The 27,882-nt window shown below is 41.2% G+C and overlaps 1 protein-coding gene across 1 annotated transcript; it reads left to right on the plus strand.

Annotated features, from left to right (window-relative positions):
• The first annotated feature begins 3,619 nt into the window (after window positions 1–3,619).
• On the plus strand, window positions 3,620–27,878 carry si:ch1073-396h14.1 (disintegrin and metalloproteinase domain-containing protein 10). Its single transcript, XM_034531776.1, has 15 exons — window positions 3,620–3,840; window positions 5,471–5,618; window positions 5,846–5,964; window positions 6,372–6,524; window positions 10,657–10,742; window positions 11,541–11,663; window positions 14,273–14,365; window positions 14,810–14,978; window positions 18,892–19,055; window positions 21,768–21,939; window positions 22,090–22,234; window positions 22,442–22,625; window positions 24,607–24,706; window positions 25,072–25,292; window positions 27,386–27,878. The coding sequence occupies exons 1-15, from the start codon at window positions 3,780–3,782 to the stop codon at window positions 27,488–27,490; spliced, it is 2,043 nt and encodes a 680-aa protein (XP_034387667.1). The 5' UTR covers window positions 3,620–3,779; the 3' UTR covers window positions 27,491–27,878.
• The last annotated feature ends 4 nt before the right edge of the window (window positions 27,879–27,882 follow it).

A 27,882-nucleotide genomic window follows, 5' to 3' on the forward strand; every position in this document is an offset into this window, starting at 1 on the left:
CAAGAGGACTGACTTTAACTCTTGACAATTCAACTGGCTTCCTGTCTCCTTCGCCTGAACCTAAATGAGGATTACTTACAGTAACAAATATGCTAAGCTCTCAAATGACTAACTCGTTTAGTTAGGAATAAACTTCATTCATTCAACTCATTTACTTTCTAAATTGTGCACAAATAAAACACTTTTTAACATACACAAGACAATATCTTGTTTATGATCGACAGAACTGACTTTTTTAACCAGGAATTATATAGATGTAGGATACATGGTCATATTCAGCAAATGCTTTCCAGAGCGTGCTATCAATATTTTGATCCTACATTTGGGTTGAATCAATATTTTCAGGAAATAAAATGTCGAGCCATGTTGTTTAGGTTGACACTTTCTCATGAAAAGCACAATAAGTGTAAAAAAAAAAGGGCACAGCACACCAATTTGGAAACAGATTTATTAGCATAATGGAGAAATATGCTGTAAGTCTTTGAGTGTATCAGCTGTCCGAGATTAGGCTCAGGCATCACATGCATCAATAACGAGACAGAGATGGATAGCAGCTTGCTTATCTGCTTAGCTCACATCTATGTCAACGCCTTGAATACAATGTACTCTATGGTGTGTGACACAGACTGGATATTGTGTGGTGCCCGGGCATAAAGAAAGGGAAGGCTGCGGCCCTTTGTGAAGTGGGTCAACTCCATGAAGGGGTTACCAGTTGGCTGTGTCAGCAGAATTATGTGATTATAGCCTATGAACCCTCAAAGAAGCAAAGAAACCTGCTAACGGCCTTGCAGTCGCACTAATTATCCCATGATCCTTTGTCTGACACTAAATACCAAGACGTTCTGGGGTCAGATTGGATGTCATGTGTAGTGTTGGTTTGAATTAGCTTCAAACGCAACAAGGAACCCCAATGAAAACATTGCAGTCGAGCGGTGATCAAATCTCATGAGAGCTTCACATCCTGCAAAACCCCAAAGTAGGAACAAACATGAATCTTGAATGCTGAGAATGCGGAAAATCCATACGTGGACTAACAGGAGCGGTGGTGCGGCCTGAAAATAATTGTATATACATCATGTAAGTGTTTGCCATTCATGTAGAGATTTACGTATTTGGGGAATGTTTGGGAAATAAGCCTAGATTTGTCCACTAAATCCCTCCTTTGTCGAGATTCTGGTATTCTATCTCTTTTAAATGTGCTCAAGTCAGGCAGAACAACTTTTGAGCCTGACATTAAGTACAGTCAACGTACTAGTCACCTTTCCACACTTCAAAATAAATATAATTAGAGGAGTAATAAAGGTTTAACAAGGGCTCTTTAGGAGGTGTAAACGGTGTGCAGGTGTTCAAAGTAAAATTTAAACTTTTCATGACATTTTATTGTTACGTTGTTTGTAGATGGGTTCACATGCAAAACCTCCTAAAATAGCCAAACCCATAAAAACGCCTAAAACATTGTCCTCTGGTTCTCACTAGACAACACGAGTGATACATGAGGGGTATCAAGTTGCAAGTAGACAACCTCCACATGGGAATGTGAGTCCATATTTGTAGCAGCCTATAGGCGACCCGTGAGTCTGAATCTGTGATGTCATCGCTCAGATCTGGGTGATCCCTTCCTGGCCAATCTTTGTAAAGCAGGAGTTTTCTGGAGGAGGCATTCAGTAGATGATTAAAGGACGGGGGAGGTTAAGCTTTAAACTAGGCTGTAAAACATTGACCTGAGGGATTGAGTCAGTGGTCTAGTATGTGGTGTTGCAGAACTTGTCTACAGGGCCCCCAGTGTGACACCTGTTTCAGGACGCGACCCAGTTAAGACATGAGGGGAGCTGTTATAGATAGAGGATGTTATATCAGCAGTCAGGTGACATGTCACATCAAAACCTGAATTAAATGTCCTCAATAGATCAAGGTTGTAAGAAGTTAACAGAACTCACTGGGATCATTATGTAAGCCAATGTGGATCACACCAAAACACCAAAGAGATCAAAGAATATCATTATTAATGTAGTTTATACTTTTACTGGATTCTGGGACATTTCTGATTATAATCTTATCACAATTTGTAGAGTGTACATTTTCTTCTCAATCTGTATCCAGTCAATGTGGTTTACTGGGATGTGGTTTTCAATAACTTTATTTGCTTCACAAAGCCCTAAATTCTTGCACTCAATGGCTTCTTCTTGGACACAGCACTGACACCAACTGGATTCAGGACAAATGTACAAGGTAAAGTTTAGTGCTTGTCTGATGCTTGTTAACGCATGATCTTTACTCTATAGTTTCTCTTTATTTTCAAGTTATTTGCAAATATTTGCATCCCTCAAGGTGGCTTTTATGTGAAGTAGCGAAAGCTTTTTGTTTTCATTTCCAGGTCAAATTGTGTCCCATTTCCTCTTAAAAGAGTTATTGTTCCTCAAAATCAACTAAAACCATCACGTCATCTCTCGAATGAACCCACCAAATACCTTTGACACAGGGTGAGTCATACAAATGATTCCTTCCTTCCTATATTTGAAACCATTTTGGTCATTTCTCTCCCACACAAAAGTCTATAATAAGACGTGTGTGAGGCGGTTTCCTTTGTCAAGAAATAAAGAAAATAAATGAAAGTTCAAAACTTTTTCTTTTGGATTATTCATTATTATGACTCACAAATGCAAGTTCTTCTTAGCTCCACCAGTGGCTCAGCTCGAGGGAAATATCTGTCATGTCTGTGAGCGGGCCAGTTCACCACTTTGTTGCAGGCTAAAATATCTCAACAACTACTGTCGTGATATTTTCTTCAGACATGCATGGTCCCCAGGTGATGAATCCGAACGACTTTGGTGTCCCCCGAACCTTCCCCCTGACATTTGAGGTTTAGAGTGAAATGTCTCAAAATGTATTTGATCGTCCCCTTCAATAATCAGGTAAAAAGTTATATATTTCTAGGTCAAAACTAGATTTGTAAACATACAAACCATTCTATGATGTACAAATTGAACCATGAGTGTGTTGAACCATTGCACCACTAAACATACCTGCTCTATATATAATGTGGTGACACAGGCCGACCTGACCATCAGGTAGCCGGCCTTATTCCATGTCTAAAATCAGTGTTATGGCTTCATATAATATACAAAATATAATTCATTACTACCAATCAATCAATCAATTTCAAACATATTGGAAATGGTTCTTTTTCTTCCCTAGTGTGCAAAACAAACCAAACCAAAACCAAAACCGTGACCCAAAAAACGCAATGCAAACTAAATCTTAGCTCCCCTTAGCCTCAGCTGTACTAATCAGAAAATTATATCAGAAATAAATACAGCATTGAAAATTGGTTGAGAGAACATTGGGCATGATTGTTAGGCTCTCACACAGTGCTCTGTACCCTAAAACTGGTGGAAGGCCTATTACATGAAAAGTGCTGCACAAGACCTGGAATCCCCTCTACAATCGTTAATGACTTTTCATCTTTACCACGCCACTCTTACTATTTCAGTAGAAATCTTCCCAACTGAATCTCAAAGCCCTCCTTTAACTGTGCAGATGACTCATAATATGTTAGCAAACAAGTCTGAATTTGCCTTTCTGTTAGTGTTATGATCTTCTTTGGGTTGAACTCCCCAACCAGTCACATTCCAGTGTGGGAAGACTCCAGGTGCGAGGCTGGTGAGGAGAAAGGTAAAGTCAGAAGACATGAAAAATGAGACGGGTGTGAGCGAGCAAGGAGGAGAAGAAAGAAAAAACAGTAAAAAGTAAAAAAAAAAAACCACACCAATGAGGAGACCATGGGGGTTCAACACTACTGGGTGCTGCTGCTGTTGGTCGACTGCCATGAACGGATTACAGGTATGTTGTTTGAGGTTGTACAGCCGTGTGTGTCATGTGTGAGTCAGTCTGTGTGGGTGTGCAGGATTTGCTTGTATGTAGTTTTGCTGTGGTGGACTGGCCTTTTCTGGGCATGTCAACTTGTCTTCTCAAGAATGCTGGAACAGGAGGCTTCACCCTGCCAGTGATGTAGACATAATAGTTGTCTTACTCAGTTGTGATTAATGTCGTAAACACGTTTATTAAAGCAAGTGTTCTACACCTTGTACAGGAGAGCACAAGCCTCTTCCAAAGACGTCTCCGGTTAGTCAGCACTTTCAGTCAACACTCAGAAGATGGCAGATCAGTCACACAGTGGAAAGGCGGTCTGGAATTGGTCTGATGTTTATTCGTGTCCATTGGGAGAAGGAATGTGTTCATCAGATTCTACGTCATTCTGAGCATTGTTCTTAGGATTTGTCACATAAACAAAACCAAAAGAAAAACAATTAAACAAACATGTTATCAGTTCAATAAAGCTTTTACATTTAAAGAAATAATGCAGATTTGCCAACCAATGACGAAAAAGACCAAGGAATCTGCATGAAGGGAACATACTTTACAGTGGACAGGTGATGTGTTGCCGTGACAACATACTTTATAACAGGGTTTAAAGAGCGGAGGGGAGCAAGTTAAAAGAGAAACTTAAAAAAAAAAACGATGTTAGGGGATATTAAGAAGGCATGCCTTATATGTGAAATTCATTTGGCAATCAACAGGGTCACATCATATTCAAAACTATTAAATAAATCTGTACTTTTAATTGATTTTTAACAACCTTGATATTAGTGTCAATATTGTCGGTAGTAGTCTCTCACCAACGGCTTGAGAACAGAGATATTCCCTCAAATGACGCTGATTGGCTAAATGTTGTGGCCCTCATTAGTTCGATAACTTTCTAATTGAGAAACCGTTGTTTCATGTTACAATGACAGATGACTCACTCGACTCAAACTCGTTACCGGACTCAAAGGGTCGGACCCCAGCAAATCCATTTTACAATATCTTGCAAATATATTCTGTGCTTAAAGTTATGCTTTCTGAATAACAATATTTTGTTTAGATCAATGCGTATAATAATTAACCCTGTAAAAATCAATAAAGTGTCTTTTTCCCACAAATAATCAGTCCTGACAATTTTTGGATATGTTGTTTCCAAATGTAATCTTAGTACACCCTTTTCAAGAAAGAAAATGAAAGGAAATAAGTGAAATATTAAATAAATGAAGTGACCAACAGCAAAATATAGTTAAATAGCTGGACAAGATATCTTAATGTTTTATTATCGCACTCAATATTTCCCAAACCTTTGGATTTAGTTGTCCAACAACTAATCTGACGTAATGCTGTGTGTAATACTCCCAATCATCTTCAGAGAGCAGGTGGTTTCAGTTTAATGTCAAATTGTGTGATTGAGTGTTGTTGTTCTAGACGTTAACATGTAAGAATCTTCTAAGTATAACAATGTGTCATCTGCATAAAGGCTAATTCTATGATGAGAGACGTTACAGCAATTGGATAAACATACAAGGTGAAAGTGGGCATCCTTGTCTGGTTACCCTGTGAGGTGTGACGCTCTGTGAAGTTACTGGAAGGTCTTCCTGTCCACCAGGTGCTGTGAGTGGCATCAGTCCATATATAAAGCACTGGGAGGGCTTGTCGTATGACAGGGAAGATCTTCACAGGAAGCACCTGAGGGCCAGGAGAGCCTCACACCCTCATGAACACACACTGCAGCTGGACCTGACTGCTTTCCACAGGTAACTTCACATTTTCCTCAGTGTGGCAATTGTTTTAAAAGCCACAGTCCGGATTAATGTACCTTATTCTCCTGTTTCAACTCTTTATTCCTGTTCCAAAACCCAATGTCAACAATGAATGTTCCATAATTTCCTGCTGTTGACAGACATACATACCTTTCACCAGATTACAAAGCTTTGCCCACACATGTGAGCTGTGTGTGTGTGTGTGTTTTTGTTTCATGCAGAACCTTTCGTCTGCATTTGAAACGCAATGCAGCAGCATTTTCCAAAAATGTCATGGTGATCAGTGAAAATGGTTCCACGTTGGCTGACCTCTCGCACATATATTCAGGAACACTAAAAGGTGGGTATGAATGGGATGTCTGAGCCACCAGGGCTGGGAACAGTTTACCTGTAATGAAAGTTTAATCAGCGAACATATTTTTTCTTTCACATTTTTGTAGTTTTTCCTGTACTAAATGTGTGGCTCCTGGGACAGAGGATGTTGTATGTGTACAGATTGTAAAGCCCTCTAAAGGCAAATTTGGGATTGTGGGCTATATATTTTGTGGCAAAACATTCCAGATTTCTCAATCTTGCCTCACCTGTTGTATCTCTGTGATGTCTGACCTCTGTCTTTAATCCTTACATTTATTTGAGTCTCTTATCTATTCATTCTGTGTGTCTGTCTGTCCTTTCAACTCAGTTATCTCTGTTCCCTTTCTACCTCTCTGACCCTGACTTGTCATCTCTCTTTACCTGGTCTTGCAGGTGAACATGGTTCCTGCCACGGCTCACTGTTACAGGGTCAGTTTGAGGGAACAATCCATACAGACAACGGGACCTATCACATAGAGCCAATAGATAGATACACCAGCGGCCCAACAGATCACCACTCTATAATCTACCACGAGGATGACATGGGTAAGATTACCTCTCGTTTTCCACATGAGAAATAAACTTTTCAGAACGTGTTGTCTCTGCATAGATTTTAAAGCATCAGTTAGCTCTGTAGTTACATCTATCTGCCACCAGGGAACCCCCCTGACCTTAGTTGCTTTTCCACACAGCACAATAAGAAATTCCTTTTTGTGGTAGATCTCCCCCAACTCCCCAGTTTGATGCATGGCCATCTTGGCAGTCTCATTCAGAGACAAACAACTACATCAAAATGCATATCTTTTCTTCCTGTTACTCATCCTCTTTGCTCTGTTCCCACACATACTATGTGTATTATCTGCAGCCTCAACCTCTATACAAACTAAGTTTACCAGTGGTTGATAAATTATCTTCACCCTTAACTCATAGAAAGAGTGGAGTTATATACTGTACCAGCAGAATCTATTTAGAGCTGTGTGGGGGTATTTGCACCCTTGCTGGGCACAGGCCAAAGAAAAGATAAACCAAAGATGGTGTGACTTTTCGAGAAGGGGGAGGAGAGCGGAGGGCTGAAGCAAGAAGGAAGTTATAATGGTGAAAGAAGAGGGGGATGGGAGAAGGGGTACAGTACAACGACAGGAGGATATGTTTCTAAAGGAGGCTGAAGGGAAAGAAGAAAAGAGGAGAATAAAGGAATTTACAGGGTTTGAAGGAGTTGGAAACAAACGATTGGTTGGCTGAATACAGACGTCTGTCATCAGTGAGAGATGTCAATTGGAATAAGATTATTTCCAAGAAAGCATTTTCCTGGAAACAGTGCAGATGGTGCCAAACAACCCCCCTCCCCCCAACCCCCCACCCTCGTCTCCCGCCATATTCAACCCCTTTCAAGACTCTAGCAATATTTGCATCAGATTACAGCTGAAAAACACCCTGTTCTTTCATTCACAGTTTCCTGCAGGAAACTGTGAACGATTTGGCACATGATATTTCAATAAACAAACAATGCTTCCCTCCAAGTGGTAAATCAGGACACACAGAGGCTGACGTAATGCATCTACTCTGTGTATTTTCACTTCCTGTGATTGTCATCTGGGGGAAACAAAGGTCGAATAAGGATCTCTCTCTCTCTCTCTCTCTCATTTGGGTTGAATGATGACGTGAAGTCGCTCAGATCTGGGAAGGCCCATGTCAGCCAATTTGCAACAAAAAAACTTTGGAAAAATGAAAGGCATCGTTCTACATATTTGAATACTAAACAGTACACATTAAAAGTATGGAAAGGGAGCATGATTAGGACAAGGAATATCCTTTGATGGATGCTGGTGGGCGAAGGGATAAAACACCTGATGATCTGGATGGATTTGAGAGAGCTGTGCTCAGTCCTGACCCGTGTGTGTGTGTGTGTGTGTGTGTGTGTGTGTGTGTGTGTGTGTGTGTGTGTGTGTGTCTTGAGGTGAAGCAAGAGTAACTCACATACTTAACTCCAGGGCTATTAATTGGGATCTCTTTGATTTCATTTAAATCTAAAAACATGTGAAATCTTCTTTAGGTATTCATCGCTAAAGTATATCATGGAGGATTTGAGAAACTTTCTGTTTTGCTGCAATGGCTTAAGGGTATTAGTGTGTTGCTTTAGTGCTTAAGACACAGCTGTCACAGTTGCACAGATGTACAGTATTTTACCAAGTGGATCGCAGCTTCAGCTCGATAGATGTTCCATCACTTGTCTAAATGGGAAGGATGCAGATTGATAACATCTGGACTAAGCAGAATATTTTCCACCAAGCATTGGAATCAATTGTTTGTATGGTTCACACTAGGGTCAATGGATATATATTCCTGAGGAGTCTCTAAGAGATACAGAGATTAGTGTTATGTTAAATGTAGGATTGAGATTATTTTACACTTGAGCGAACCAACGGGGCACTTGAGGGTACTTGACCTGACCAAAGAGTGATTTGTGGGGCAGTTGTGCAATGACATTAGGGCAGAAAATACAAGAGGATGCATTTCAATACTCAATGCCTTTTTAAGCCTGTGTTGTGTTTCCCCCCCAAGGAAACCAAACTTCCTGAATCAAGAATACAAGTAAAATTTACTTAAATTACTTTTTCAGTGTTGCTCAAATATACTTTCACTGTTCAAGAGAGTCCAGCTGAAGTGGGGTTTTTGGGGGGGGGAGTTAACAGAATAACTAGTTTCCAACAGCTGCTGCAAGCCTGGACTGAAATGTGATACGATTTTTTTCATTTGGGAATCTACTTTCTTTCCCAGGAAAGTCTTGCACTGATAATTCGGCATTTTGTAATTATAATGTAGCGTCATTCATTGCAATGTAATCAACAAAAGCAAATTCGGCCAAACATACCAGAAACATATGCATCTCCTGTAGTGTGAGGGAGAAGGAAGAGACGCAGAAACCAACTGGGAAAGAGGGAACAAGTAGAAAGGTCTGGAAGTAATTCTGTCAGTGGGTCGACGCCCGGCATTTAGGCCTCCACATCCACCTCTCCCCCCACACATGCATGAAATCTATACAATGAATTACTGGTTTGTGATTGGCTAGAGGACCCTTGTAGAATGGTGTGATCCAATCACGTGCCTGTCGCTCATTGTAAACCCATATCTGAGTCAGAGGTCTTGTGGGATTGTACTGCTGAATGATTGTTTCACATGCACCTAAACACACATGCATACATGCAAAGACATTGTGCATTGCTCCTTGAAGTTCTTGTAGGTCAGAATTACCTGGTCAAAACATTGCCTGATTCTGTCACTCATATTACTGCAAAAGACACGTGAAAGTGATTATCGTGGCATGTGACTTCTGAAAGCTGTGGAATTCAAAGCCCCTTTTTGTGCATAGGATTGTAGCTGGAATAGTTTGTTTTCTGTACATAAGAATCCCACTGTATAATTTTACATAATTCTGTTACATTTCGCAGCAGATTACTTTACTTTACATGTCCTTCTTTCCTCCATATTCTTATGCAGAGTCCCCACAGTCCCTGATTGTAAACCTAATGCACTGGCTCCTTGCATTTAGAGGAATTCTGTGTCTTTGCCACTGTAACAAGACGGGACAATTCATGCATTTGCAATGCCTCCCTTTGACTGCAATCCTATCATTATTGCATAAATCTGAACGAGGCAGCCGTCCCAGAGGTGTTGCAAATCGCAGACGCTGGTGTTGTTTTAGTGAAATCCCTTCACAGCGGTTTCCACAGGCCGCCCAATGGCTCCCACTCCAGACCACAACGCTGATTTCCAAATGTGGGTCCTCTGGTTACTAAGGAACCAATTTCAATTGGTTTCTGCACTTTTTGTTTTAACTGAAAAGGATCGTTCAGTATGGAAAAATATCATGAAGTTTTGTATCTTAAATCCAGAAAGCATTAAACTAAGCCTCCAGGAAACAAGCCTATCATCTCTGATATGACGGGTTATAAAGCAATAGGTGTCTTTACTTTGTGTCAAACACAGACTTACTTTGTTACAAGACCTCGAAATCCCAAGAAAGATATCAGGAAACATCATAATAACACCTAAATGCTCTTAATTAAAATATCGTCATTGATTTGACAATGTCTCCTATCCGATAATGACTCTATTTTATAAATATTTCCTACTTTTTACCAAAGCACCCTTAAAGAGATAATATCTGTAATAGCCTTAATATTTAAATCCCTGATCATAACGCAACAGGTTGTACCTTTTCAGCACAAACAACACATTTTTTCAACATCACTATCACTGGTGTGTTTTATTTGCGAGCTAATCTTACACAACAGTACCAAACCATTCACTATGATTGGCAAACACTGTATTTATTGGGACTCTGTACACGCATATTAAAGTGAGTCACTGAAATGTTGCAAAAATATCAACACCGATATATTTTCCCACACACATATATTCACTCACTGACACAAATGAATTTACTGCCGTCCACATCTCATCTCTTTTTGTGATTTGTTTTATTAAATAAATCAGGGAATTTAAGTGCATTTTTGGTGTGCACTCTCCCTTTTGCGAGGGCTCTTCTTATCGGTCACGACAAGAGACGGATGACAAAGAAAAGGAGACAGAAAAATGGTTACATGTACCTCGACATATGCACATCTATATCTATATACTGCACATGTAACTAGTCTCTCTGCTTGTTTTTGTGTAGTCCTACCATCCAAGAGAACCGGCCATGATGGATTCTGTGGCGCAGAACATCTGAACCTCCTGGCCCAAAGCCTCAGACCAGCTGAGGTAGGGCAGTCCGGGCATTACCTCAGTGAAAGCTCCCACAAAAACACTTATGCACACTCTGCCCTGCTTTCTTTTTCTGTCCTCGCCCTGTACGTTTCCTCCTTTGCAAAATCCATTTATAGACAATTAATTCACCAGCGGGTCTGATTCATCTGTAAATATAACTGACCTTTTTCATGAGCGCATTCATTCTTTTGGTCACTTTTTATTTAGCCTGTTGAGTCACCAAGAGCAAATTACAGGATTTAATTCCAGCAAGGTGACAGTCGCAGAAATGATGCGTAAGATACAGAAAATACAGAAAGCTTAAAAATGAGCTGCCACATTCACAGCAAAAGTTGTATAAAGTTTAATGCTGCAGATCCAAACCAATCAAATAAGGTTGACTGTAATTATAAAACCAGGTATGACGCAATAAACATCTGCTAAATCCATTTCACTAATCTTCCCTTTGGGTATTTATTGTTGACCTTTGACAAACTAGGCGGTGATCCCAATGTTCATTGTAAACAATGGATGTCGGGACATTGTTATTGATCCATTTGTAGCAGCGTGCCTGTTGGTGGAGATCGTTTCCACTGTTTTGGTCTTGGAATGGTCTGAACAGATGTTGTTCCAAGTGCAGCATCCATGTTGTGTTCCTGGTGTCTACAGGAATACTGACATTGAGTTTTGATGTTTCAATCTGCAAAATAAAGACGCACATGCGGGTGATTTAGCAGGATTCAAATCTACCTTTTACACCGTGTGCCCTTTAAAATCTGTTCAGGTGCAATTCCTCTGCCATGTCACCCACAGGCGGCACCAGCGAGCCGGTCGAGGAGAACTGTGGATGAGTCAAAGATCAGTTGTCTGCTGCACGTCCATGCTGACCACCTCTACTACAATAAATTCAAGTCCGTTAAAGCGGTTGTGGCTCAGGTGACTGGTTCAAATCTGTTCTCTTTATCTTTATCTTGGTTTGACTTTGACAAGACACGATTGTTCATATGTAACACACAATTAGTCAGCAACGTTTCTTGATCTGCTGGTAAAAGGGTTAAAAACCAAATGGCAATCACTTATGGTCATATTTTTCTAAACACAAAGAAGATTCCCCCCCCCACCCCCCTCCTCAGAGTGATGCACTTAGATGCTGCTGATACCTGAGCTGCCCGATGTTTCAGGACCCAGAGAACACAATGTACGCCGGAGCAGTTCCACTGAAATGGAACGTGCAGCGTGAGCATCAAAACATAACAGGATTTCCTCGGCTGCTGGCTGAGTTTACAATGCTGTCCCTGAATACGGTGTTCGGGACCTTGGGAACATGGTGCTGCAATCAAAGTTCACACACATGTAATTCTCAGTCCCACAATCTTACCTTGAATGACACCAGTGAAACTATATGCAGGTAGTGTCATTTGGCGCTAGATTGCCCTTCTTTTAGCTGAACTGACCTTATATGAGCAGTCTGTGTACTCAGTTAGAGTCCTTGTGAAATATTTAAAGCTCTCTGATAAAGGAGCCGTTTCTGATCTTGATTGAAACTTTTATTTTCGCCAGTTTTACTCGAATGACCAACATCTAACGACTAAAAGGAAATGAGAGGGAAACAATTAGTTTTGAAGTGGTACATTATTTATCATTGAGATATTCAACAATACTATAAATAAAGGACCAAACCGTTGCTGCTGCGAGGCAGAATAAAGCAACACATGCCTGCACATAGGCACGCAGCTGTCACATCGCAGCACTAGGGAGCCTTCTCGCCCTCTGAGGACATGATGGCACATGTATTGCAGACATTTGTCCAAATAAGGTTGTGCGGTTGTAAGGTAAAGGCCTGACACGGGGCCGCCCGTCCACAAGGTGAACAAGCAGGACCGGTCACCTCCTCTCCTTCCCTTCAGCTGAACCCTGCAGCTCCTGTATGTACCTTCAGCAGAGAGTAACAGCGCTATAAGCGCCGCACCAAGGACACGCTGCAGATATAGTTAAAAGTACATCATTGCAATGATACAGCCTGATTTGATCTGTTGCATTTAATTCCCTCTGAGAACTCTGACGTGGTCATTACATTTAAAATGTCAAACAGTTTCACCCCCTGCACTCTTGACCTTTGACCTTATTAGAGCAGCAAAATGTCTGCAACGAGCCTCAGAGCTTCACTGAGGAGGGGCCGGTGGGTTAAAAAGCATTTGTTTGATCTTCAGAATGCTCTTTTTTTTTTCCCGCACAAGTGGCACACAAACCAGAATTTACTGATGCAAAGTTGAAAAGGAAGAATGCATTTCTGATTTCCTGGTTTAAACTTTGTTTTTGTGTTGGCTGAGCTGCGGTGAACTCAGGTTTAAGTGACATACTGGGTTAAAAGCTGCGTGCCTGCTGGCGCGCCTGCATTGCCTCAGTGCCGTGATAAAGATAACAGTCTTTCTGTGTTGAAGTTTCTCTGTCTGAACAAAGCGCTTGTCATTGGGGTCAGACGTCACATGAGATGCTATCCTCAAATTGAGTTCAGCCACATACTGATTTGGGAATTAAGTGACTTAACTTCAACATACTTTTGTAACTCTCCCTAAATTAAAACCAATAAACAGTATTTATTATTACATTCCATATTACATCCACAGACGTTTAATTTAATTTGATTATTTTGTATTAATTCTCAGCGTCTGAACCAGGTTTAGTTTGGAACAAGTTTCACATCTGTGATGGTTTTTAAATAAAACATTATTATTCTCTCTGGCCTTTCTCCTGCTGTCCACCCTCGCATCACATCTTTCACCTTAAACACACACACACATACACACACACACACACACACACACACACACACACTAGCTGCAGACCTTTGTTCCACCGGTTAAGAAAATACACCGTAACTGAAGCCGTGGTGTGATCTTTCAGTGTAAATAGACAAAATGCTGTTGTCACAATCTCTGCTGACCTGGTTTCAGTGTCACCGGAGGTTTCTAAGGTGTCAATATTTACATTTACGGATAATCTACTGTATGTTCATGTCCTGCTGTATGGACTCAGACCTTCACATGTGACTGGTTTGCACCTGTCTCTCTGGATTAATGAACGGCTGTTCAACCCACCTTACTTTTACCTCAAGTGGTCCGTTAATGAATCGTGGTCAGAACTTTGGCGAGGATGAATGGGTTCAGAGTTCAGAGGGAGTCAAGTATATTGTCAAAAAGATAAAATGCTAAATCTACTGTGAAATACTATTTTGTGACATTTTCACTTCCGTCTGGTGCTTTACGGTGAACCTGAGAACTCACTGCGACTTGAGAAATGTAAACAGAGATGACATCTTTACCAAGTTGGTCAATGTGTTTGTCAGTTTGCTGTTTTTCTAAATGCTGTATATGTGATGTCGAATTGAAGACAATAATATGTTCTTCATTTGCGTGTGTTTTGTCCAGCTGTCTGTGTTCTTCAAGATACTTTGTGCTCCCAGGGCCACATACACTTCAGCCACGCAGCAAACTGCTCTGTACGCACCAGGAGATGTCATTGATTGTGTTCTCCCATAAACGTAGGTGGCCTCCTACATACGAGCTGTGAATGACATCTTTGACAAGGTGGACTTCGCTGGAATGAAGCTGCTCAACTTCAAAGTGAAATCCATCCGCGTAAGATCCTTCTGCTCTCAAGCAATGACTCGATTGTGCCACATCTTAGGGATGTCAAGATTTCCACACTCTTATTATTGCCAAAAGAATTCACCATACCAATATTACGACAATATTTATTTATCAAATCAAAATAATAATAATAATAATAATAATAATAATAATAATAATGATGCTACCACTCAAATCTTTAACTTTTTAGTTTTTTGATTTTTTCTCGTTTTTGGCAAATGAATTACACTCAAAATACAATGTATGGAGACGGAGCGAGAGTCTGTCACCATATTATATACACAATATTATCATATGGATATTACTAATATTATATCAATATTTCATGTTTTCATAACTCCAGACATCACATTCTTAGTACACAGACTAGGACAGAGCTTAGAGCTGTGAAGGAGGTGTGTAAAGTGAGCTCCTTGTCTCATCTCTCTCCAGGTGATGACGGAGGAAGATAAAAACGATCCTCTGAACCCTCTGTACATCGGGCCTGAGAAACTGTTGAGTCTGTACTCCGAGAACAACTGGGGCAACTTCTGCCTGTCCTACCTGCTCACGAACAGAGACTACAGCGGAGTGCTGGGGCTCGCCTGGGAGGGCAAAGCTGGTGAGTCAGACTCACCGTGGCACCAATGCACGGACATCACAAACACATGCACTCACGCATTCTGGATATATATACAGTGATTTGCAGATTTAAAACAAACTCACGCTGTGCAGACACATATTGTTTAAAATCAAGTATGAAATGGAATTAAGAATATTTTCATTTGATGGAATAATGGAGTCTTGAATTACATCATAAAGCTTGGGATACGGAGTAAATACGGTATGGTCAGACCCTAAACCTAACCCCTGATCCTAACCCTGGAAACAACATGGGGGAAATGTGTGTTAGTGGGTTAAATTGCCTAATTGAACCTAAAACCTTCACCTAAACTCAGTTTGCTGCCCTGCCGCTCTGTTTAAATCTCTGCATGAATCTCAGTTGATCTGTCAAAGTGCAGCTCCTTCTCTGGCCCCCAGGACTCTGCGGCCCTCATTTGACACGAGTTCACGAGAGGCCACGCTCAACACTTGCAAGACACACTCACAGTTTGCACAAAGCAGGTGTAAACACTGCCCTGCAGGGCTGGTTCATTAGTGGGGTCAGTTAAAGAGCTGCAACAGATAAAGATGCATGTGAGCCTCCCTTGGTTTTCTTGGATCAAATGATGTTGTGGCACACAGAGTTGCAGGAATTAGCAGCTCCTACTTCAGGCCTTATATACAAGCAGTGTTTTGAATCGAGAGAACAAAAACGAGAGAACAAAACAAAACGTGAGTAAATTCCTCAATTAACAATCACCAGTGATTTGCATGTAAAGCTGGCTGTTGTTTGGAAATGCATTTAGGGACTACAGGGACATACTTCATACTTTAGTTGTGTTATTTACAGAAAAGACCTTAATGACACACACATTTACAACAACAAAATAATCTTTTACAAATTTACAAAAGAAACTCTTTTGCATTTTTGCTCTTGCTCTTTTCAATTCTTCTCAATGATGTACCAATAGAATTTAGTGAAATCCTGAAATCGGCCCCCTTAAGAAACATGGACATGTACTGTTACACAATATATTTGAGAGAAAACTCTCAAAGCAATGTTACTGAGTTTAATAATAACTCATGTCTGACATTTTAATAAAGAACAATGTACATCGTTTGTTTTAAGATTTTAAATATAAACACAAATCAGAAACTTTCTCAGTCAACTTGTATATTTAGGACATTATAATTCCATGACCTAAATAAACAAATTAACTACAATGTAACTAATAAACCACGTATATCAGCTCTGGTAACAGACTCTCTGTGTGTAGAATATTCTGTTGGAGGAAGTTGGACACATATGTTGGATTTGTTCTGGGAGGAGGTTCTTCCTGCTCGTTTCTATGACATTCACTCAGATGTTGCGTATGATTGGCTAAACTCAGGGGTGTGAGAGCAGACCACCACAACGACATGAACCTTTGACACACACACACAGACACACACACACACACACACACACACACACACACACCACTCCCAGACATCTTAGTGAGGATTTCTGAGCATTCCACAGCTTGATTGCCATGGCGACATCTCACGTGGGGCACAAAAACATTCGTGGTGGCTGGCAGTGACATTGTTGTGACCTACCTTCACAATAGTCTTGATGGCCAAGGTAATACATCTTAAAAGACGTTATGTACCAAATTATCCCAAACATTTCACAAGCACTGAAGTGTTTTTAATGATATGTCCCCTTTAAAAAAAAAGGGATTTTCAGAAAGTCTAGGCAATCTATCTCGTAAAAAAAAAAATATATATATATATATATATATATATATATATATATATTGCAGTGGCACTTCCTGGTCCTACAGTGATTGTGTCTCACTGTTGAGGCATAGATATAAAAGTATTTGCTGTCTAGCCAATCAATTTTCTTGTTGCGCGTGAGTCACATTTTATCTCAACTGCATATCAACGAGAATACAACTAAAACAAGTCTCAAGACGCATTACATTGTTTTCACGCAACAAAGAGTTAGTCGGTCTCACAACATAGTGAGTCAATCCTATTAAAATGTGTATAAATACGATGGACATTTGTAATGTGAAGGTCAATGAACTCCGGAGGCAAAAGGAGCAGTGACGGAAAGTCCTCGGCTTCAGTTATATTATGGAGAACATGTCCACTGTACTTTTCTGAGAACTTTGGTCGGTGTTATTAGCGGTGAAATCCGCTCGCTGTGTCTGTTTTTGTTGTTAAAGATGTTATTAGAACACCCGGACTCCCCCCACTTGTTTATCCTGGCCCTTACTATTGTTTGTCTGCTCGTATTAAACCGTGTGAAAGAGTGTGCGTGTGCGCTTTTTTTCTATGTTTGTGTATGATGTTAAGTGATACCATAATATTCCATGAAGTGGGTGTTATCAGGTGTGAGTTTCTGAGGATGTGTGTCTTGTTTCCTCTCGACGGTGAGTGAGTGCATTATGTGATCCGGCGGGTCGCTTGTTTCTCTTTACTGTGTTTTTCCAGCGAGCTAATAATAGGAGTCTTTCATTGCAACTCCTTTCCGTGGCGAAGACAAGAGGGAGGAGGGGACACAATCACAGCCCTTCTCTTCTCGCGCTGCTAAAAACCACAGTGCGGTCTGCCAAAGCTCTTTCTAGGAAACCCGGCTCTTTGAATGGCCCACCAGGGAGGCCATTTTGGGTCAAAAGCTGGGAATGCGAGAAGAGATGCATCCAGAATTCTTGATTTACAGGGCTGGATTAACAGTTTGTGGACATAAAACCGATGTCTTTATACTTTTAGCAAAGACGAGTACAGTTAACAATGACAATTCCTCTAATTTGTGGCAAAAATCATCATGTGATATCAAACACGAAGGGATCAAATAAAGTCTAATGTTACTGTATTATCTCTGGCAGCGTCCTTCTAATGGTCCCCCGTCCCTGAACGTCACACAACAGTGTAACAAAAACATGCCGGTGCAGGGCAATCCAGATGCCCGCGCCTGGTTCCCACAGTTCTCCACAACGTCGACTGAACTCAGATTTTCTCTGAAAGAGGCGCTGAATATCTTTAACAGACGCACACCTCACAAGCCTTACCCCTCAATATGGTATAGTGCTGACCACATTGTGTAGGAGGTGTTACATAAAGGTCACGTGACTGCAGAGACCTCCAACCTGAACCTCACATGTGCTTGAATGGAGGGAAACCAATGAAGAAGAGAGAGGATGGACACATGGAGAGAACTCCCACTTTAGCGGATTGAAAGACTTGGTGGTGGCAGTAAGTGCAGAATAAATGATGATGGATGCTGTAATAATTGTTCATTTTATTAGATTAGATGTACAGGTGGTTAGCATCTCCAGTATTACACGGCCCCCGTATTTAGTAGATTGTTGGCCCACGTGCTGTACAATAAGAGCCCATTCAAGTGGTCTGGTTGAACTACCTGAAGTCAAGTCTGACCGCTTTACTCAAATCCACAAGCTGCCTTTTGGAGGAACCATATCATCCATGCTCAGTTTGACCAATGGGATTTATTTCTGTCGATGCAGTCCTCTTGCTGGCCAGCTGGAAAATGATGTCACAACCCAGCCGCCCATTCATGTGAATGTGGCCAGCTGTTTGTAATTGTGGGAATGGCTGTCAGGGACATTACGTAAACCCAAAGGCAGATTGATGCGAAACTAAAGAAGCTCAGCAGGTCCGATGGTCTGTCTGCCTGCACCTCCCAGACCGGGGCCTCCAAAGGTCGCTAAACATTGTTGGTTTAAGGTGTTTTCCAGTAGCACAAGGTCAAATCTGAAACCATACTGTACTGCAAAGTGACAAGTGGGCATGTTTACATTATATATGACAAACTCTCCTTTGTTTATGTTATATCATATTGACTTTAATTGTCACTTAACGTATGAGACCTCAGTGGAAACCAAACTCAATGTGTATCCTCTTATCTGTGTTCACTTCAGGTAACTGGGGAGGAATATGTTCAAAGCAGACCGCCCTGCGTAACGGCCGGGACTCCACTCTGAACACAGGCGTGGTCACAATACAGAACTACGGACAGTACCTGCCTCCTCGACACGTCCAGCTGACCCTCGCTCATGAGCTCGGCCACAGCCTGGGATCCCCGGTTAGTCGCCATCACTGAGTTTACAAAACACCTAAAACATCTGTCTGAAACCGAATGAAGAAGGGGTCTTTCAAAAAGTGTCTCAATCAAACCCATCTCTCATGGTTACAATTAATATGGCACACAATCTATCGCTTCACAGTCGCCTGATGTCAATTTCAATGGTACTACAGTCACATAATTTGCATGTAATATTTAAAACTAAGATTCTTTAACAGACGTAAAAAAAATAAAGTTAATATCACAAATTCAACTCACATTTAAAGTTACAAGTAGACAGTTGCAAATAGCTATCCGTTGTCACTGACATTGCACAATGAACAGTCTACTTAAAGGGTGTATTTTCCCTCTAAATTATTGTTAATAAATAGTGGTTTACAGACATATAACTGGTAATGTTTGATGTTTTCGGTGCTACTTGATGTTTTAGGTTTGTCCATCAATCAGAGAGATCCCCGTGTCTGCTAGTCCACGTCGGTGTGTCCTTGGGCAAGATACTTAACCCCAAATAGCTCCTGCGGTGCCTGACTGGGTATGAATGTTAGTTAGAGTCCTGATGGGCAGGGGGCACCTTGCATGGTTGCCCCTGCCTTCGGTGTATGAATGGGTGTGTAAAGCGCTTTGATTCGTCGGAAGATACGAGTACAAGTTTACCAATGGCTTGAAAAGGCTTTTTTTTCACTTTCCATTGGAGAATTGACCGGTCCCATACTAATAACTGTGGCTGCGCTGCAAAGCGTTCAGGATCCTGGTATTGTGGAAGCCTGTTTAATCGCACTCGCATTGAATGGAGCAATCTGGGATTTAAAAGAATGTTTGTAATTCAAATGTTTGCAAAACGTTACCAATTTTACTTTGAACACATTTTGGTGCTGGTGAATCAGGAATTCAAACACTTTCTAGTCTAACATAAGCCCGCGTGGGTTGTGTACTGAATGATAATTCAACATGAGAAATCCCTGTGATACTAAATGTAGACATACCTCACGTACTCTCACGAGGCATACATGGTTGTTTGCACTGCACCGCAACAAATTTGCCTGTGAATGATTCACTTATGTGGGCATTAGAGACCTTGGCCTGTAGTGACTGGTTTGTTTCATAGATACTCTTGGCTCGGCCTTGCTGGTTAATCTGAAATAAGAGAACAAGAAGATCTCTGATTTCCCCTCGCCATAGTTATTTTCATTTATAACCTCTACTCCCGCCATAACAACACACTGCTAATGTGAACACACAAATGCATGCAGCTGCCATCTTGTTTGTTGGCTGCTAACACCTGCAACCTTTCTCTCAAAGCCCAAAATGCCAGCCACATTTCCCCCCCCCTCCTTCCCTTTGTTATTCACACTTCCACAGACCAAAGAGTACTGTGGGGCGTTCCTGAGCAGTTTAGTTCTGCCATCAACCTGCAGGCTTTTTATAAGTTAAACTACTGTAATTGATGGTGTCCTGGCTCCTGTGACAGGCATGTCTCATTGTTTCCAGGCCGGACACCTGAGATTGGTCGGAAATACGGTGGAGCAAGGGGGAGGGGGGGGGGGGGGGGGGGTAAACTGGGTAAACGAGTTGCTTTGGCCTTTGGCCAATTTCCTAACAACCACACATTCATAGAGTAGCTTTTTAAAACTGTGGGCTATTGTCCAATTTGCTGCTCAGGGGAAAGATAAATTGAAATCTAGCAATGCATTTGTCTTTTTCTGTTGTTGTCCTGCTCCTTGCATTGTATTTACTACAATACAATACAACAGTCCAAAACCACAAGACTTTCAGTTTACTATCGCACAACTCTAATTCTTACATTAAAATAGCTGGAACCAGATAATCTCTGAAAAAACACTGAACATATTAAATAGTTGCCAATTACATTGTTGTCAATTGACTGATCAATGAATTGACTTGTTTCAGCTCTATTTTAAATGAGATCAAGATCAAGCCACAGCATTAGATTTAGAAAAGACTTGCCTTCTTGAAGGGACGTTTATCCTAAAATTGTATCCTGGTCCGTTAACAGGAAGGTTAAGAAATCTTCAAATGGACACAGTACAGTAACACACTTGCCTGTTCCTCCTTTTCTGACTGCTTCCCATTGTTTCTTCTGTTGTTTTCATGACTGCAGCGCTAAATGTTAATGTTAGTATCCCAATCCCAACTATAAAATGTAATCCACTAAACTGATCAAGACCAGATGCAGAAATACCTCAAAACATGAACAAGATCAGAATGTGTCCCATGTTATGTTCAAGGCCTCTTAATTCACCAGTGAGTTTGACATCCAGAGGACACCGGCTCTAGAAAATGCTTCACAAATGCATCTCCGAACGCAGCAGGAGGAGCTCTCTGTCCTGTTCTCGGTGTCCCGCATATGAAACGCAACATTCCTCTGCTGTTTCATGGCCATCGGATATCAGGGAAATCTTTTGAGTGCGAAGAAAGGATATGTTTTTTATTTGGAAATATAACAAAGATATTAAAGTTACAGAAAACTGTCTTTGGCCTATTCAGAAAGGGCCTGTCACGTAACTGTCCATGAACATCCCTGAAAACATGTTTACTGTGTGCGATGGTGACCTTTAACGAATGGTTTGTTTCCCCCTGCTGTTTATATCTGCGGCCGATGCACTTTCGATGAAATGTCCAAAAAGATACATAATGAGTCCCGAAAAACACCGAAATTAAACGTTAATTTCTGATGTTTTGTTTGTGTTCCAGCACGATGAGGGCTCAAACTGCGGCAACCTCGGCTCCAGCGGTGGTAAAGGCAGGTATCTGATGTTCCCTCAGGCCACAGACGAGGTGCGTGAAAACAACGATAAGTTGTCGTCCTGCAGCATCGAACACATCAGCAAGGTCCTAGAGCTGAAGAAGGATGACTGCTTTGTGGGTGAGGAAGAAAAGATGGGACAGTGTCCACGTGCATGCTGCTCGCTAAGTTGGGGGCCAGATGTGTGTATTAGTCACTGTAAATAATTATACATTCTGTGTGTGTGTTTACTTGTGCGTGTTTCTCTGCATGCCTGCTCTTTCTGGCCAGTCAGTGATGAGCCCATCTGTGGAAACCAGATTGTCGAGGAAGACGAGGAGTGTGACATTGGTCACAATGACGCCGACCTCTGCTGCTTCAGCGCTAAGCAGCCTGTCGATGTCCAGTGTCGCCTCAAGCCTGGTAAAACCTGCAGGTACCAGTAGAGTCTGCGTGGAAGGTTTCAAGCATTGAAATGTACACATTTCTAATGACAAAATGCCGCATCTGTATGCAGACATCCACATTCATCTCAAGTATTTTGTCGATGTTCTATCTCCTCTGTGCCTCTTTTACCTCGTTTTCGTGTGGCTTTCATGTTTATGCGTCACCCTGGCTCTTTGCGTATAATGCTTTCACTCAGTCCGAGTCAGGGCCTGTGCTGCGGGCAGGACTGTGGGTTTAAGCCAGCGGGTCAGACCTGCGATGAGGAGACGGACTGTCAGAGAGAGGGTATGTGTTCAGGCTTCTCCCCGCTCTGCCCCGAGCCCGGCGCCAAGGATAACCTCACAGTCTGCAGTCAAGGAACACGTGTCTGCCTGAACGGGGTGAGGCGGCCACATCACCGCATGACTCAATATCTTTCAGCTACATTGCCCAACAAGCCAGCATCCTGCAAGTGTACAGTGTTGTTGCAAAGCTGGTCCTGAAAAGAAAAGTAATTGTCTATGTTTTAGAGGTCATTCTTGACCATGGAAATAATCTCACCATAAGGTCCTTTTAGTAGATGTTCTGGAGCTTTCAGTATTATTGTATGATATTCACCAACAGAGCTTAGTTGTCAACTAACCCAATTAATTAAGAAATAAGTTTGAGCTATTCATAGTTTATTTTTTACTAAGAAACAAATCTAGTGGCATGCGACGTGCTTATAAATCAGCTAACATGAGCAACAAACATAACACATTCTGGATTCAATCAGATGTTTCATCCAATAAGTGCGTTTACTGCTCACAGCCCCCTGCATTTGTAAACAAACGCACCATTACAACACAGTGTTACTAAGAAAAGGTTTGATCTAAGTCATATTTCCACGAGACAATAGTGTGCGACTTCATAAATGTTTTTTCTTGACCAGATTTTCCCTTCTGTAAAACGTCCTCTGAGCTTTGGTATTTGACGATGTCCTCTTAGCAGGAGAGGCAAGGAATTACTTCCAGCTGTGAATGTTGTTCTGGATAGTTTACTTCCAAGACGTGCTAAGTGTGCCTCTGATCCAGGAGCATTGATCATAACAACTGGAACAGTAAAGGAATGCAATCATGAAGGTGTTATAGTCTTCAAATCAATAGTCAATTATTTCAGCTGACACTTTCGTCAAAATGCTCAAATCCTTCTGAGAATCAAAAGGACAGAAAACAGGAAAACTGACTCACTCTGTACAAATAAACAGAGTTGAAACCTAATGTTGGTTCAGCTCCTCAAAACACTTCAAACTTGATGTTTATTTCAGCCTTCTGAAGAAAATAAAATGTTTACATAAAAAACAAATCTCACAAGTGCCTTCAGAATGAAAAAATGCCTCATAAATAAGGAAACAATGCCACTTTAATAAGAAAAATGTTTGAGTTTCAATGAAAACAAACCAATAAACAAAATAAAGCCTGTGGTCAATAGGTTAATAATTAGAAGCACAAACTCCAATTTGCTCAAATTCACCCTCAAAGAGAAAAGTAAAGAAGCAAACGGCGGCCTGAAGGGCGGTGTTTCTGTCTTAAGTGATACAATCAGGTCTGCATGTCATCAAATAGGGAAGAGAATGCCCTGTGTGCCCCACCCCCACCTCTCTTAAGCCCTAAAAGAAGGGCGTCGTCACTCTCTGATTGGTCAAGAGGGGAAAGGCCCCAAGCTGCTCTCAATTCTTAATTAGGAGACAGTACTCACACCCTGTGTAATCTAAATAACCCTCCAATCAACGACTTCAATGACGTTCAGCCAAAATGAATTGGGGAAAGGTAAATTACAGTAAGTCTCTAAGAATGAGCTCCGTGTGAAGTAACTTACTCACATTACGAATTGTTAAACTGTCAGGAATGTCATCCCAAAGACTACAAATAATACTGAATATAAAACTAATTATGCAATTGTTCAGTGAAATGCAAAATCGCCAAACACAGATATGATATCAGAAAACATTTAGGAAATACATGTTTATATGTGTGCAACATTTTTGTCTGATTAATGTCTTAAAGCTACAGTTTGTCATGTTGTATTGTCATATTTGTTCAAACTGTCACAATACCCTGACAGTAGTGTCCTTGAGACGGGTAACAAGAAACCGATCAAATATGAATAAATGTACTGCATTTCTTGCCTCAAATGTTTCCAGAAACATACTTTACAAAAGTTTCAAGAGCCTGTTAATATATTTTCATATCATCCAGGAGTGGAAAGAAATGGATGGTTTACCTATACTTGCATGTGTTTATGGGGATGAACTTTGAACCTTTTCATCTTTATCCAAAACTAGGTGTGTGTAAACTTGATAATGTCTTCTTCTTAATGAGCGACTCCTATTTCTCTCTGCAGGTCTGTGCAGAGTCCGTGTGTGTGAAGCACCGTCTGCAGCAGTGTGACTGTCCAGGAGACGCCATCAAGGAGAAATGCCACATGTGCTGCCAGCAGCCTGGTAACTACAGGCCAATGTGTCCGCTAACACTGAGGAATGTGTTTACACGCCAGCCGGTGTCAATTTACATTGAGCTCACTTTATTGTTTTCCATTAGATGACTTCAAAACTATCACAAGAGACACAATCTGACATAATGGTCCCTGAGGTGTATTGTTGATATCACATTTCCTGTTGTTGTCTTGGATGATTTGGTGCAAACGAGTTGGCTATTTATGTCTTAAAGACAATTTGTTTTTCAAATTCAATTAGTTTTTTTTTGCCGAAAATCTATGGTACCAAAGTCAGACATTTCTCAATTATATACAGTTTATTTAAGTAGAAATATATGATATTATAGTGTATCTAATGTGTTTCAACGGCAGATAAGCCTGAGACGTGTGCCAGCACTACCTCCTCCGTGCTGTCCCGTCACTTCCAGAGGACGGCGTTGCCATTGGTCGGCGGGGCTCCGTGCTCGGGGAACCGGGGATACTGCGACAAATTCCAAGTGTGTCGTCTGCTGGATGCAGACGGCCCCATCGCAAGGCTGAAAAACTCATTCCTCAATCTGGATGACTTTGACGACATCGCAGAGTGGATGAAGGTGAAGGTTTAGCGGTGTCATGATTAGTGTAATAACACATAGCGTTAGCGACTAGTTAGTGAACATAGTGGAGCAATTACCACCCAAAGAGCCTGCAGATTTCCCTCAGAAGTTGGTGGAGACCAAACACATGCTTTACTTACAAAGCTTAAAGCTGCTAAATAAAAATTTAGAGCATATTGAATCCACACAGCTCTCAACATGGTGATGGCTGAGCTCGCGGCTTGCAGCTTGCTGTGCTGACTGCGCCAACAGTGCAAACAACGGCAACAGTGCTGACAGAGCTAATAGCGTTTACCTGAGGAGGGATAACCAGAGACCAGCGCAGAGCAGTGGCCATTTAGCGCTCACATGCGCTAAAACGTGCATGCAGCCTGCCAGGCTGTGTCAACAAAACACAGAGAAGCTCAGATTAAAACACACACAAAGAGTGACTTTAGGGGCTGAGGCTCCTCCTCCATGTCTTTACTTAGCCGCTGCCATATTAATGCTCTGAGAGGCTGTTTAGCAATAGTTGCATCACTTCACTTTAAAACCATCCTGCTGAGTTTTTGATGTGGAGTAATGTTTTAGTGAGCAGGTCCTCCTGTAATTTAAATTGTGCTGTTCATTTCAGCCGCCTGCACCATTCTGTAACACCTGCTGTTAATGCACCTAAAAGGCATACACAATGTGAATGGAAACCAGCCTCTATTTGTTTACACTGAAAACTAGACATGGTTCATCTCATCAGTGTTTCATACCTGACTTTAATAAGCTGTTCTACTTTCTTTTACTACTTAAATACTCAAATAAATGTCTGTCTTATTGTACACATAGGCAGAGCTATACATCAGTAGGATATTTATTTATTGTACAGGACATAAAGTCACTCCACTGACCTGATCAATGGCTTTCTGGCCATCGGGTCAAACAGTACGCAAAATGATAATTCTCTGTATTCAATGGCTGTGGATGTCGTCTTTGTTAAGAGGCGGCAGATGTTTGCGTGATGTGACATCCTCAGCTCATTGTGTTTGTTAAACTTCCCGCCCTGATGTTCAGCTGTTTTCGATGTCTCAGTCGTAGCGGCCTTTGAAGGATTAGTTCCTCATGACAGCGTGGAGAGACAGGAATCCCAATTTGGGTTAAAGACCAGCCATCCATTTCCCTGGAGACAGAAATGACCCCTCAATTCAAGAAGCCGTTGGGCTATTTTACCACACATACATCTTCTAATGTACAGAGCTGCAAAGTAGAGAAAAGAACATTCAAGAACGGTGGATTGTGAGATGGAAGATGCGGAGAAATAATGGATTTTCAATATGAATATTTAAATTATCCCTTCAGTATACTGTACATCACACTAGAGATCACAGGGGGGAAAAGTGCAGGTTCAGAAGATACATAGTCATACTGCCAATATGAGAACCCGAGTCATGTGCCAAGTATGTGTGAAGATAGAAGGAATTTGACTTTTTTTGTTGCATCTCTATTGATGTACTTAGACATAAATAACAGATAGGAACAAGGACAACAAAGCTGGATAAATAAAGGTAAATAATAGACAGGACAAGAAGAGAAGACAACGATCTGTGTTTACATAAATATTTCATAAATATGTATTAAAATGACCAACAATAGAGTAAAAATAAAATGTGTACGTACAAGTCTGTGAGTTGGACACATTACAAGTAGTATAGGAGTTCCCATGAATCTAATCTACATTGCAATGTTTTGCTGTTGCAGATAGCAGCACATATTGTATGAGTTGTGCAAACAAAACGACATTTTGAATAAGAGCTACAATGACGAGTGATTTAATAAGTCAATAGACAGATCTGCAACAATTTAGATCATCGTTTAAGTTCAAGAAGAAATGATTACAAATATCCTCTGGTTCGAGCTTCTCAATTGAGATGATTTGAAAACAAGATACGTGAAGAAGTATTCTGTTTTGGGATGTAATGCTGTATGTCAATTTGAATTGTTTGTTGTATTTGCTGTAACTCCAAAATGCTGCTGCAGGGATAATAAAAGGGGGCTAATATATTTTAGTCCCCGTCAAAAGTAATCCAAACTCACGTCTAATATTTTGCATGTATGCCCTGCAGGCTCATTGGTGGGCCATCCTGCTGGCTATCCTGGTGCTGTCTGGCGTGATGGCCTGCACCGTCTGCCTCTGTGGCCACAGGCTGGACACCAGCGACCTGGAGTGACCTCTGACTTTTGCTCAACTCTCTATATGAGTATTTTCATTCAAGCCACACAAAGTCATTAGGATTCATTCATCTGGGATTGAGGGGATTGAACTTTGTTCCACAAACAGTGTGTGATCTGCAGGTGACCTGTGACCACACGTACACCTGTTCAACGCCTCTTGGTAACGGATATCTTTGCGCGTCACTATGCGGCTGTCAAATCTTTTTCCTCTTGTCACTCGCCTGTTCACATTTCATGAAGCAGTCATTTGCATTGCGTGTCAACAAGCTATTAAAGTAAATAAAGTGGCCATAAACATGTCTGTGATCTCAAAGAGTACTTGTTTTCCATTTAAGATTCACAGTAATGTAAACACACTAAGTATATTATGAATATATATATTTACTTA

The sequence above is a fragment of the Cyclopterus lumpus genome, chromosome 4 (assembly GCF_009769545.1).
Source record: "Cyclopterus lumpus isolate fCycLum1 chromosome 4, fCycLum1.pri, whole genome shotgun sequence".
Taxonomy (NCBI): Eukaryota; Metazoa; Chordata; class Actinopteri; order Perciformes; family Cyclopteridae; genus Cyclopterus; species Cyclopterus lumpus.